Source organism: Macaca mulatta, chromosome 7 (genome assembly GCF_049350105.2).
Source record: "Macaca mulatta isolate MMU2019108-1 chromosome 7, T2T-MMU8v2.0, whole genome shotgun sequence".
Lineage (NCBI taxonomy): Eukaryota > Metazoa > Chordata > Mammalia > Primates > Cercopithecidae > Macaca > Macaca mulatta.
The window spans coordinates 107,939,815-107,954,758 of NC_133412.1; the positions used below are offsets into that span (position 1 = coordinate 107,939,815).

The 14,944-nt window shown below is 39.7% G+C and overlaps 1 protein-coding gene across 5 annotated transcripts in view; it reads right to left on the reverse strand.

Moving 5' to 3' along the window:
• BAZ1A (bromodomain adjacent to zinc finger domain 1A) overlaps positions 1-14,944 on the reverse strand; it is a 129,282-nt gene that overhangs the window by 68,647 nt on the left and 45,691 nt on the right. For all 5 annotated transcript variants that reach the window (XR_013396176.1, XR_003731558.2, XM_028851493.2 and 2 more), the window contains exon 4: positions 9,942-10,085. Coding sequence is in view for 3 of the 5 variants with exons in the window: in XM_028851493.2 (XP_028707326.1) it covers positions 9,942-10,085 (144 nt within the window). In the remaining 2 variants the exon portion in view is untranslated. The remainder of the gene's footprint in view (positions 1-9,941; positions 10,086-14,944) is intronic.

Consider the following 14,944-nt stretch of genomic DNA (forward strand, 5'->3'; position numbering starts at 1 on the left):
ACGGAGTCTCGCTCTGTCGCCCAAGCTGGAGTGCAGTGGCATGATCTCTGCTCACTGCAAGCTCTGCCTCCTGGGTTCATGCCATTCTCCTGCCTCAGCCTCCCAAGTAGCTGGGACTACAGGCGCCCGCTACCACACCTGGCTAATTTTTTGTATTTTTAGTAGAGACGGGGTTTCACCATGTTAGACAGGATGGGCTCCATCTCCTGACCTCATGATCCACCCGCCTCGGCCTCCCAAAGTGTTAAGATTACAGGCGTGAGCCATCACGCTCAGCCCCTGACGTTTCTAAAACAGTTTGCCCTTGTGCTCCTGCAAATCACCACTAGGACAGGATAGGTAACCAAAAGCGTACTCATGTATTCATGTACTATTTTCAGGTCAGGCTAAAGGATTTTTTATAATGTACTTCAACTTTTGGTATGTGTTTAGAGATGGTTCCATAAAACTTGATCCATTGTAAAAAATAGGCAGCAGCCTGATAGCTTTAAATCACAATAACAGACTATATTATTAGAAAGCATCATTCACATACTAATCTGAGCTGCTACAAATACCATATTTGGTTTCTTTTACAAATTCTAAAAGCAACTACACAAACTCACCTATACCTGGCACATCTGGCTACTGAAATCAGATGGTAAACTAGGGACTGAGTCAGGACTATCTATCAATTTAGTTCAGATTCCAGAGAATTTGTGATTGCAGATGAACTTCATTATTTGGCTGTTAACAGGGGAAACCTGTATCAAGTAATTACACACAGTGTGGTCTCACCAAGTTGTAAGGATATTCACATGTAAATTTTATTTAAAAATCTATTAGTAATTTTTGAGTGAAAGGAACAATAGCAGACAATATAACATTAGTGGGCCAATTCTTGAACAGCAAACATTAAGAGTAAAAAAAAATTATTGAAAGCAGACACAATACATATGTAAAATTTCAGAGAGAAAGACTAGGAGATAAAACCCTAATCCTCTTTACCTCAATCTTATATAACAAAATATTGTTTCTAAAATGCAGTCCAAACTCTCATCTAGTCCTATTAAATAATAGCCAAGAAGTCAATTTTTAAATAAAATTTACTTTTACTTTTAAATATAAATATAAATATGCACCCCCAAATATATCAAGATATTTTTAAAACTCTGGTAGTTAGAATATATTATTTAAAAACTCTGTAACTTAGGCTGGGCACAGTGGCTCACGCCTATAATCTCAGCACTTTGAGAGGCTGAGGTGGGCAGATTACTTGAGGCAGGCGATTACTTGGGACCAGGAGTTCGAAACCAGCCTGGCCAACATGGCAAAACCCCATCTCTACTAAAAATACAAAAATTAGCTGAGGGTGTTGGCGCACACCTGTAATCCCAGCTACTCAGGAGGCTGAGGCATAAGAATCTCTTGTGCCTGGGAGGCGGAGGGTGCAGTGAGCCGAGATTGTGCCGTTGCATTACAGCATGGCAACAGAGCCAAGAGTCTGTCTCAACACAAAACAAAACAACAACAACAAAAAAACACAACTCTATAACTCAACAACAAAAAGACAAACAACCCAATTTAAAAACAGGCAAAGAACTTGAATGGGTATTTCTCCAAAAAAATATACAAATGACCAATAAGCACATGAAATGATACTCAACATCATTAGTCATCAGGGAAATGTAAATCAAAACTATGAGATACCATTTTACACCCGATAGGATGACTATAATTTTTAAAAACCACAGTATAACAACTCATGGCAAATGTATGGTGAAATTGGAACCCTCTGACAATGCAAATGAGAATGTAAAGTGGCACAGCTGCTGGGAACAGCAGTTTGGCAGTTCCTCAAAAAGTTAAGCATAGATTACTATACAACCCAGCAATCCACTCCTAGGCATATATCCGCATGAATTTCAAACAAGGACTCAAGCAGATCCTATATGCCAATATTCAATGCAGCATTATTTACAGTAACCAAAAGGTGGAAACAATCCAAATACCTATCAATAGATGAATGGATAAACAAAATGTGATATACACATACAATGGATTATTCAGCCATAAAAAGGAATGAAGTTCCTAATTGTGCTACAACATGGATGAACCCTGAAAACATGCTAAGTGAATGAGCCAGATGCAAAAGGGATGAGCCGGATGCAAAAGGGCAAACATAACCTATCTATCTATACAAAATATCTAAAATAGGAAAATTCAAAGAGACAAAGTAGATCAGAAGTTCCTAGGGGCTGGGAGGAGGGAGAAAAAGTTATAGCTTAATGGATACAAAATTTCTATTTCAAAGTAAACAGTGGTGATAGCTGTACAACACTGTGAATGTAACTGATGCCCTTTTAACTATTTTTAAATTTAATTTTTAAAATTTTAAAATTTAAAAAGTCAAAGGGCATTAAATATACATTTTTTTAAATTACTAAACTTTACTGATACATAACTATCACCCAAAGTCAACAGTTTACATTAGTGTTCACTCTCAGTGTTACATATTCTATGAGTTTTCACAAATGTAGATAATGACAGGTATCCTCTTGTGGTTTGAAAACATTAAAGAAAAAAATTCCAGAAATAAATAATTCATAAGTTTTAAATTGCATGCTGTCCTGCCCCATCCCACCCAGGACATGAATCTTCCATTTGTCCTATATAGCCACACTGTATACACCGTGTATATACCAAAGAGAAGCCATAAGGTGCTTCCTTTAAGTGAAAAGGTGAAATTTCTGGACTTAATAAGGAATAAAAAATTGTATGCTAAGCTTCCTAAGTTAATCTATGATACGAATGAATCTTCTATTCATGAAATTGTGAAGAAGGAAAATGAAATTTGTGCATAGTGTATATAGTTTGGTATTATCTGTGGTTTCAAGAATCCACTGAATGTCTTGGAACATATCCCCCATGGATATGGGAGCACTACTGTATTGTACACAATAGTCTCAATGCCCCAGAAACCCTCTGTGCTCTGACTATTCATCCCTCCCTTCTGAAAACCCCTGGCAACCACTTATTCTTTTACTGTCTCCATAGCTTTGCCTTTTCCAGAATGTCACAGTTGGAATCATACAGCATGTAGCCTTTTCGGACTGTATAATGTATATAGGCATACACCCACATGAGTTTAAATATATAGTACATTTCTTTCAGTTAGTACATATGCATTTAAATTTCAGTTAGTACATATGCATTTAAATTTCCTCTGTGTTTTTTCATGGTTTAATAGCTAATTTCTTTTTAGTGCTGAGTAATATTCCATTGTCTTTATGTACCAGAGTTTATCCACTCACCTACTGAAGGACATCTTAGTTGCTTCAATGTTTTGGAGGTACCAGATAACACTACTATAAACATCCATGTGCAGGTTTTTGTGTGAATGTAAGTTTCCAGTTCATTTGAGTAAATACCAAAGCATGCAATTGCTACATCATATAAAAGTATGTTTGGTAGTATAAGAAACTGCCAAACTGAGCTCCTAAGTGGCTATGCCATTTTTCATTTCCACCAGCAATAAATGGAGTTCCTGGTGCTCCACACGCTCACTAGCATTTGGTGTTGTCAGTGTTCTGGATTTCGGTCATTCTAGTAAGTACACAGTCATATCTCATTGTTGTTTTAATTTACAATTCCCTAATGATATATGATGTTGAACATCTTTTCATATGCTTACTTGCCATCTATATGGCTTCTTTGGTGAGGTACCTGTTCAGATCTTTTGCCATTTTTTAATTGGGTTGCTCGTTTTTTTGTGTTTTTTTGAGACAGGGTCTGGCTCTGTCACCCAGGCTGGAGGGCAGTGGCTCAATCAGCTCACTGCAACCTCCACCTCCTGTGTTCAAGCCATCCTCCCACCTCAGCCTCCTGAGTAGCCGGGACCACAGGCACGCACCACAATGCCCGGCTAATTTTTGTGTGTGTGTGTGTGTGTTTTTTTTTTTTTTTTTTTTGTAGAGATGGGGGTTTCACTATGCTGCCCAGGCTGGTCTCGAACTCCTGAGCTCAAGCAGTCCACCCCCGTTGGCCTCCCAAAGTGTTGGGATTACAGGCATGAGCCATGGTGCCCAGCCCTCATTTTCTTAATATTGAGATTTAAGAGTTATTTGTATATTTTGGATAACAATCCTTCATCAGATTATCTTTTGCAAAACACTCTGTGGCTTGACTTCTCATTCTCTTGACAATGTCTTTTGCAGAATAAAAGTGTTCATAATTTTAATGAAGTCCAGTTTATCAATTACTTCTTTCATGGGTTATGCCTTCTGTGTCATATCTAAAAAATTATCACCATATCCAAGGTCATCTGGGTTTTCTTCTGTGTTTTCTAGGAGTTTTACATTTAGGTCTACAATCCATTTTGAGTTAATTTTTGTAAAAAGTGTAAAGTCTATGTCTAGATTTTTTTTTTACATGTGTATATCCAGGTTTTTCTAGCACTATTGATTGAAAAGACTATTTTTTCTACTGTTTTGCCTTTGTTGCTTTGTCAAAGGTCACTTGATTACATTTATGTGGGTCTAGTTCAGAAGCGTTTATTCTGATTCATTGATCGATCTGTCTATACTTTCACCAATACCACACTTTATGGATTACTGTAGTTTCACAGTAAGTCTTGAAGCTGGGTGGTGTCAGTTCTCTGACTTAGTTTTTCAATACTGTGTTGGCTATTCTGGGTCTCCCATCTTTCCATATAAACTTTATAATCAGTTTACTGATATCCACAAAATAACTTGCTGGGATTTTGATTGGGAATGCATTGAACCTACATATTAAGTAGGGATAAGCCTACAGATCAAGATGGGAAGAACTGACATCTTGACAACACTGCGTATATCTTGTAGACATAATGAGCTATGTGATGCTGGGCAAATTTCCTAACTCTGAACTTCCATTTCTACTAAGTGATAGAAGATACGTCCATCTACCATTACAGAATGATTCTAAGAAACAAAACAATTTATGTGTTGTTATAAGTGTAAATGAAAAAATGTTAATGAATAAATGAATAAAAATAAATGAATAAGTACTTGTTCCCTTCCCTTTTCTTTAAACAACCTACAGAAACATGAGAAAATCCACATTATGTTTTGATGGCAGGGAAAATTACCTGGAAGTCAATTACTCAAATTAGAGAATTTTTTTTTTTTTTTTTTTTTTTTTTTTTGAGACAGGGTCTTGCTGTGTCGCCCAGGCTGCAGTGTAGTGGCCGGATCTCAGCTCACTGCAAGCTCCGCCTCCCGGGTTCACGCCATTCTCCTGCCTCAGCCTCCCGAGTAGCTGGGACTACAGGCGCCCGCCACCTCGCCCGGCTAGTTTTTTGTATTTTTTTAGTAGAGACGGGGTTTCACCATGTTAGCCAGGATGGTCTCGATCTCCTGACCTCGTGATCCGCCCGTCTCGGCCTCCCAAAGTGCTGGGATTACAGGCTTGAGCCACCTCGCCCGGCCTAATTAGAGAATTTTTTAAAATTAGGGAATTAATTTAGAAATAATAAGGTCCAAAGACAGCTGTGTTTCACCCTTCCTGTGGTATCTGATGATGTCTACACAGAGCAGTAGCAATCCACAAACAGGTATTTTATGATATTGATATATAGTGAAGGCTGAGATTCTTTAACATAGACAAATTAGTTAAAAATAACTGTGAGCCAGGCGGGGTAGCTCACGCCTGTAATCCCAGAACTTTGGGAAGCCAAGGCGGGAGGATCACCTGAGGTTGGGAGTTCGCGACCAGCCTGACCAACATGGAGAAACCCTGTTTCTACTAAAAATACAAGATCAGCCAGGTGTGGTGGCACATCCCTGTAATCCCAGCTACTCGGGAGGCTGAGGCAGGAGAATCACTTAAACCCGGGAGGCAGAGGTTGTGGTTAGCCGAGATTGCACCATTGCACTCCAGCCTGCCCAACAAGAGCAAGACTCCATTTCAAAACAAAAATAAATAAAAATAAAAATAAAAATACCTGTGAATAGGCCAGGTGTGGTGGCTCACATTCTGTAATCCCAGCACTTTGGGAGGCCAAGGCAGGTGGATCACCTGAGGTCAGGAGTTTGAGACCAGCCTGGCCAACATGGTGAAACCCCATCTCTACTAAAAATACAAAAGTTAGCTGGGTGTGGTGGCGTGCACCTGTAATCCCAGCTACTTGGGAGGCTGAGGTGGGAGAATCACTTGAACCAGGGAGATGGAGTCTGCAGTGAGCTGAGATTGCACCACTGCACTCCAGCCTGGGCGACAGAGTGAGACTCTGTCTCAAAAAACAAAACAAAACAAAAAAATCCTGTGAATAAAAAATTGATTAGGCCAGGTGTGTGGGCTCACGCCTGTAATCCCAACACTTTAGGAGGTTGAGGTGGGTGAATTGCTTGATCTTAGGAATACCAGACCAGCCTGAGCAACATGATGAAACGCCATCTCTACAAAAAATACAAAAAATTAGCTGGGCATGGGTGGTGTGCACCTGTAGTCCCAGTTACTAGGAAAGCTGGCTTGAACCCAAGAGGTCAAGGTTGCAGTGAGCTGAGATCACGCCATTGCACACTACAGCCTGGGTGACAGGGTGAGACCCTGTCTCAAAAACAAAATGAAAAAAACAAAAAATAATTGATCAGCTTATTCACTTTTCTCATATCAAGGGTCTATTGCAAGTTAACTGTATACAAGGGATATGGCACAGTCTATTTAGTCAGGAAATTATGACTGATCGCTCCTATGGCCAAATTCAATCATACTTTGTAGTAAACTTCCTACAAATGTCACAAGTAGGATTCACCAATGGAAGTCTTCTCCAAAATGCTACATTATAACAGGCAAAATATTTACTAATTGAAATTCTGAATTAATGTGCTTTGTATTCAAAGTTACAAATTAGCCAGAAAATATGCAGGTAGCTCATGTTCAAATCTGAAAAAGGGACATTCATGAGCTGAATAACAGCATGCTGACCCCCAGAATCTACACATTCCTCATCTCAAATCACCTCACAGCACCTAAAAGAATTAAAAAAGTATAGGAAAAGTTACTACATGGGGCCGGGCATGGTGGCTCACGCCTATAATCCCAGCACTTTGGGAGGCCGATATAGGCAGATTAACTGAGGTTAGGAGTTCAAGACCAGCCTGGCCAACATGGTGAAACCCAGTCTCCACTAAAAAATACAAAATCTAGCCAGGCGTGGTGGCACGCGCCTGTAGTCCCAGCTACTCAGGAGGCTAAGGCAGGAGATCACTTGAATCCAGGAAGGTTGCAGTGGGCCGAGACTGCGCCACTGTACTCCAGCCTGGGCGATAGAGTGAGACTGCATCTCAAAAAAAAAAAAACATGGGTCGTGTGCAGCGGTTCACATCCGTAATCCCAGCACTTTGGGAGGCCGAGGTGGACGGATCACTTGAGGTCAGGAGTTTGAGACCAGCCTGGCCAAACTGGAGAAACCCCGTCTCTACTAAAAACACTAAAATTACCTGGGAGTGGTGGCACATGCCTTTAACCACAGCTACTAGAGGGGCTGAAGCAGGAGAATCACTTGAACCCGAGAGACAGGGGGTTCCAGTGAGCCAAGATTGTGCCACTGCACTCCAGCCTGGGCAACAAGAACGAAACTGTCTCGAAAAAAAATTCAGATAAATAAATGCTTACCATATTTAAACATGAATTTTAAAAATACCTTGCATATACAAAAATCTGTGTTTAATCCTTTAAGACTGGGCTTAGTTTTTATACCTTGAATTAAAATTTTCAAGAGGCATTCCAAAAAATTAGAGACTTTATTTGTACTTATTGTTAATGAATACTTACATGTTTACTTATATTTGTACCTATGCATATACTCATCTGATTTATAACTAACTCCATTTAAAGGTTACAATCTTTGACATAGTCCAAACAAAACACATGAAAACATGCTCAAGGACATACATTTACTACTATAATTCCCACAAATTTTGCATCCCAAACCCTATACTTAACGGAAGACATGAACAAGTAATATAGTAATTTATTTTTCTGGTTAATAGTAGTAAGTTGGCCAGGCACAGTGGCTCCTGTCTGTAATCCCAGCACTTCAAGAGACTGAAGTGGGAGGAGCGCTTGAAGCGAGGAGTTTGACACCAGCATGAGCAATATAACAAGACCCTGTCTCTACTTAAAAAAAAAAAAAAAAAAAGTTTTAAATTAAAAATTAGGGCATGGTAGCATGCGCCTGTAGTCCTAGGTACTCGGGAGGATGAAGCAGGAAGACTGCTTGAACCCAGGAGTTTGAAGCTACAGTGAGCTACGATCTCACCACTGCACTCCAGCCTAGGCAACAGAACAAGATTCCATCTCTTTAAAAAAAAAAAAAAAAGTGAGAGATGTATCAAAAGACTTATACAGGAGCATGTCATGCTTCATTCACTCACTTAAAAATTACTCTGTCAGACAGTGTGCTAGTTAGATGACCTTGTACAAAGCCAATTAACCTTCCTAAGTCTCAGGCTTTTCCTTGTTAAATTAGAATTACAACACTCTTCCAGAACTGACCAAAATGCATATAAAGTACTTAGCACAGTGCCTGATCATAGTCAATTCTCAAATGCTAGTTATAGCTATAATAGTTAATGTCAGGTAAAATGAGAACGTGAACAAAAAGTTTCTGAAAGAACTTATCGACACTGGTGTTTCAGGAGCAAAGTAAAAGAAGTAGGTAAGAGTGATCTCAGATTTCTTTTTTTAACATTATGGTACTGTTCACTAAAAATAGGAAACCAAGGAAGACACAAGACAGGCGGGAGAAAGCATTTTGAAGTCTGAGATGCCTAAAAGGGACCAGAATGGAGAAATAATGATTTAGAATAGTCATTGTGGAGAACAGAAGAGGTTGCTGAGCTAAAACATGTAAAAGAACTTTTAATCGGTTGCAGACTCAGCTGAGATTTTAAATTCCTAGCTACATGTTTGTGTGATTTTTCTCCAACAGCACCCAGCTGACACAGATCATCAACTGTCTGAATTTGAGGTGGTTACAGTGTTTCTTTATTGTGTGTGCCAAAGGGAATGACTGTTAAAGTACAGAATGGATTTTTCCAAGTAAACAAAAGTAGGGACCAGATGCGGTGGCTCACGCCTGTAATCCCAACACTTTGGGAGGCTGAGGCGGGTCGATCACCTGAGGTCAGGAGTTCGAGACCAGCCTGAACAACATGGTGAAACCACGTCACTACTAAAAATACAAAATTAGCCAGGCGTGGTGGCGCATGCCTGTAATCCCAGCTACTTGGGAGGCTGAGGCAGGAGAATCACTTGAACCTGGGAGACTTCAGTGAGCTGAGATCGCACCATTGCACTGCAGCCTGGGCAACAAGACGGAAACTTCGTCTCAAAAAAAAAAAAAAAAAAAAAAGAGGCAGGGGGCGGGGGGGGGATGTATAAATGACTGAATGAGAGTTAGCATCCATTGCTCTTCAGCAGCTGCATAGTGTTAACTAGGTAAATTGCAGTTTTGAAAATTCTAACATCATTGTTGAACTAGATTGTTTAGATGAGTACTATACCACAGTATGACTAGAAGGAAAAAAGGATGAAAGAAAAGTTATTTCAGCCAGGCGTGGTGGCTCATGCCTGTAATTCCAGCACTTTGAGGGGCTAGGGCAGGCAGATCACCTGAGGTCAGGAGTTCAAGACCAGCCTGGCCAACATGGTGAAACCCTGTCTCTACCAAAGACATAAAAATTAGCTAGGCATGGTGGTGGGCGCCTGTAATCCCAGCTACTCAGGAGGCTGAGGCAGGAGAATCGCTTGAACATGGGAGGTGGAGGTTGCAGTGAGCTGAGATCGAGCCACTGAACTCCAGCCTGGGCGAGAGAGCGAAACTCCATCTCAAAAAAAAAAAAAAAAAAAAAGTTGTTTCAATGGAGTATCAGTGGGCAATTTGCCAAATAATTTAAAAATTAATAAAAATCACTTACCCATTTTGAAAAGAACAGCTTTGTGTTTCCGAATCATCACTATCACTGATGATAATAGTTTCTCCATCCACACTGTTAACATGTCCATTAGCAAAACCATTTTGATGTGATGGAGGGAGGACTTCCAAAATCCTACATTGCAACCTGAAATAAAATGATACGTTTATAAATGCAAATCATTTGATATTTTACAGCCAAACATTTCAGAGCAACCGATTTGTTTTGAACCAGTTATTTTGTTTTGCAGAGTCTATTAGCTGAGTGATTTAAACAATTTAATTGAAAATCTGTGGGGCCAGGCTCGGTGGCTCATGCCTGTAATCCCAGCACTTTGGGAGGCTGAGGCGGGCAGATCACGAGGTCAAGAGATCGAGACCATCCTGGCTAACACGGTGAAACCCCTTCTCTACTAAAAAGACAAAAAATTAGCCAGGTGTTGTGGCGGGCACCTGTAATCCCAGTTACTTGGGAGGCTGAGGCAGGAGAATGGTATGAACCCGATAGGCGGAGCCTGCAGTGAGCCGAGATCACGCCACTGCACTCCAGTCTGGGAGACAGAGCGAGACTCCATCTCAAAAAAAAAAAAAAAAAAAGAAAGAAAATCTGTAACATTTAATTTAAGCAAATATTAGACATAATTTAAAGCTGTAAAACTATTTTAAAACACAACTTATCAAGATTATACAAAATTATCTGATTTCCTTCCTTCTGCTAGCTCTGGATTGTTTGTTCTTCTTCTAGTTCCTTAGATTGTAAAGTTAGGTTGCTGATGTGAGATCGTTCTTATATTTTAATATAAGGATTTACAGCTAAAAACTCCCCCCTTAGCACTGCTTTTGCTGTATCCCATAAATTTTGGTATATTTTTGTTTTCATTCATCTCTAAGTTATTTTCTAATTTTCCTTAGGATTTCTTCTTTGCTCCACTGGTTGTTTAAGAGCATGTTTTAACTTTTCATAAATTTGTGAATTTTCCAGTTTTCTTTTGTTAATGATTGCTACGTTCATGTTGTTGTGGTCAGAGAAGATACTTTGCATGAGCTTGTGATGCTTAATTTTAGGTGTCAACTTGACTGCAAAAGCAGATAGTCGCTAAAGTATTATTGCTGAGTGTGTCTATGAGGGCGTTTCCAGAGAACAGTGGTGTGTGAGTCAGTGGACTGAGTCGGGGAAGATTCTCCCTCAATGTGAGCAGGCACCATCCAATTAACCGGGGGCCCAGACAGAACAAAAAGGTAGAGAAAAGACAAGTTCATTCTGATTCCTGGAGCTGGGACATCTCTCTTCTCCTGCCTTTGGACATCAGCAACTCCAGGTCCTCCAGCCTTTGGATTTTGGGACTTGTACCAGTGTCCCCTCCTCCATACTCTCTCCCCATCCCTTTTCCTATCTCTCTCTCTCTCGATATGTATCTCCTGTTGGTTCTGTCTCTCTGGAAAACTCTGTCTAACACAGATACATACCTTCTAAAATCCAACGAGACTAAATTTGTGACCTAGCATAAGGTTTATCCTGGAGAATATGCCATGTGCACTTGAGAAGAATGCGTATTGTTGTTGGGTTGAGTGTTCTGTTTATGTCTGTTACATCTAGTTGATTTATTGCATTGTTCAGATCCTCTATTTCTTAACTTCTGCCAGGTTGTTCCATCCATTATGGAAGGTGGAGTACTGAAGTCTCTAGCTATTATTGTGAAAATGTCTGTTTCTCTTAGCAGTTATATTCCTAACTAAAGTTAACTGTTTAGAAAGTCATATATTGGCACAGTATCTTATTTTACAGATTTGGGGCCTTATAATTTTTGAAAGTATCCAATATTTTAAATTCTAAAATTCTTCAGACTATAACCTTTTTATTCTCACGAATTTTGTTGTGACTTCTGATCTCTGGAAAGCTTCCTATTCACTAACTCTATCACCCCTATTCTGGCTTCCTTTACTCTGCATACTATATCTGGATTTTATGGGCCATGATTTTAGACTCATTCAACCACAATTAAAATATTCCTTAATCCCATCTCTATTGTGCCAATTTTCAATGCTAGAAAAGACAGCACCTGTTTTCTCTCCACACTCACTCTTGTTTCAAATTCTTTACTTCCCGCCTTGAAATCATGAGTCTCCTATGAATTCAAGGTTAGGATCTCACTGTTATGGTTGAGATAACTTTTGTTCATTCTCAAAACAGATTTCCAAAACTTTCTCCTTTCCTCAAGTCCCAGTCTCAGCGCTTTAACATTAGAAAATGAAAGAAGAGATCTTGACTTAGGCTCTTTGACTTCCTTCTCAACATCAAATGTCCATATCCTTTATAACTGTTCCAGCCTGTAACCTCTTCTCTTATCCCGCTGCATTGTTTCTCCTCCTGTGTATCTTCAGTTTTCCTCTGCTAAGAAACATACTCTTCAATATCCCAGAAAGTTTACATCTATCTCTAGCTTTCTAGAGACTCCAGGGTATGGTCTCTTCTCACTCCCTAGAGGGACCTGGCATTGCTGAAGCCCAAGTAGATTCCAAGAACAAAAACAATCCAATTTTTATAAATATCCCCTTATATGGAAGCATAGTGATTGCCAAAGCAAGGGGAAGGCCAAGCAAAGATAATCTGCATCTGTACCTGTTCTGTAGACATTTTGCTTCTTGTAAAGACCATTTACACGCCTGTAATCCCAGCACTTGGAGACGGTGAGAAAGGCAGATCAATTGCTTGAGGCCAGGATTTCAAGACCAGCTTGGCCAACATGGCAAAACCCCGTCTCTACTAAAAATACAAAAATTAGCTGGGTGTGGTGGCACGCACCTGTAATCCCATCTACTTGGGAGGCTGAGGCACAAGAAGTGCTCGAACCCGGGAGGCAGAAGTTGCAGTGAGCCAAGATCATGCCACTGCACTCCAGCCTGGGCAACAGAGTGAGACTCTGTCTTAAAAAATTTTTTAAAAAGCCAGGCGTGGTGGTGCTGCACACCGGTAATACCGGCTATTCAGATCCTGCAACTGCATGCACCCCAGCTTGGGTGACAGAGGGAGACTATCAAAAAAACAAAACAAAACAAAACAAAAAAAAAAAAACATTTCATTGGCTAAAAAATAAATTAATAGCAACTTCCTATCAATTTATAATCTGCTCTTTAATGTACCCTCTTCTCCCAGCACTTATTCACTCATCAGTGAAGTCTTCTCTCCTTCCATTTACTGTCATGTGGTTCAGAAGTGTGACTTAGATTGTCTCTCCACTTCCCTACCCTTCTTACAATTTTGGTCATCATGTAAAAAACTTATCCCAAGAAAGTCACAGTAATCTAACTACTGGTCAACAAATCCAAAGTCTTGTCTTAGTTGTCTTAATCTTCTGTAAACCATTATCCACCCCCTTACTAAAAAATTCCACCTCTATTTTTATGGTACAAAATCTTCCCTATTCATCATCTAACCTACCTCCCTGACTATATTTTTTTCTGTCTTTGCCTGCTTCTTTATCTCCTCATACTACCAAAATATACACTGATTTCCCCAAAGTGCTACTGCGTATCTCTTGGTTGGTATATACTTTCCCTTGGTGATTCATCTCAGCTCTAGATAACTGATTGTCTGACTCTCAACTTCTAGAAATGTGGTCAAAAAAATCCATTTCTTCTCCAGAGGGAGTTTATGTAACCAATGAGGTTTCATCTCTATTAAGAGAGTCACAATAATAGTGTTGGTGAGGATGTAGAACCACCTTGAAAAACAGTATGACAGCTCCTCAAAGATTTACCATATGACCCTGTAATTCCACTTTTAGCTATATACCTGAGAGACATGAAACACATGTCCACACAAACTTGAACATAAATGTTCAGAACAGCATTACTCCTAAGAGCCAAAAATTATAAACAATCCAAATATCCATCAACTGATCATTAAAATGTGTTATATACCATACAATAAAATACTATCCAGCAAAAAAATAAACAGGAATGAAGTACTGATACATGGTACGATATTTACGAATCTTGAAAACATTATGCTAATGAAAGGGGCCAGACACAAAAGACCACCTATCGCAGGAATCCATTTATATGAAATATCCAGAAAGGCAAATCTCTAGAGAGAAGATAGACAAAGTAGGTACCAGAAACTTGGTAGCAGGGGGTGGGGCGGGCAGTGTAAGGGGACAGGAGGGCCATGGGCAGTGACTGCTAATGGGCAAAGCTTTCTTTCTGAGATTTTGAAAATGTTTGAAAATTAAAACTACATTTTAAATGGGTGAATTTTATGGTATGTGAAATATATCTCAATGAAGTCATTAAAAAATAGTTGCAAAATATAGTAGGGAGTAAATATAAAGGAGAGAGAGCATTGCTGGGATTATATTTATGGTATCTCTAAACTCCTTTTTTTTTTTTGAGTCTCGCTCTGTCCCCCAGGCAATGTGCAATCTCAGCTCACTGCAACCGCTGCCTCCAGGGTTCAACTGATTCTCCCACCTCAGCATCCCAAGTAGCTGGGACTACAGGCACGCGCCACCATGCCCAGCTAATATTTTGTATTTTTAGTAGAGATGGGGTTTCTCCATGTTGGCCAGGCTGGAGCTGCTATAACTCTTATGTAATCCTGGGGAAGGTTTTATTAACTACAAATATTCTAAGCACATAAATACCTACCATTGGGCTAAATCTCTATTCTCTGAGAAAAAGTGGTTCAAGATTAGATACTCTGCTGTCTGTATCATTCATTTGGTTATCCCATACCATTAACAAATTTTGATATACTGTAGGCATCCTGTCTCATTTACCAACTCTATTCTCCTAGGAACTTTATTCTTCCCATGTTCTACCCTCTTCCAAATGGCTAATAGAGCTGCCATGTTCTCCCAAACTAGTGGCCAGAGTTAGTTGATACAGGGTAGGCTCTACTTTGCTGAGCTCGTATATCTTTTCTAAGATTTTTAAACTTGGAATCTAGAAGGTAAAAATCAGTCCTTGTCTCCCATCATGAAAGTTGTAAGACAAAATTCTGGTGCT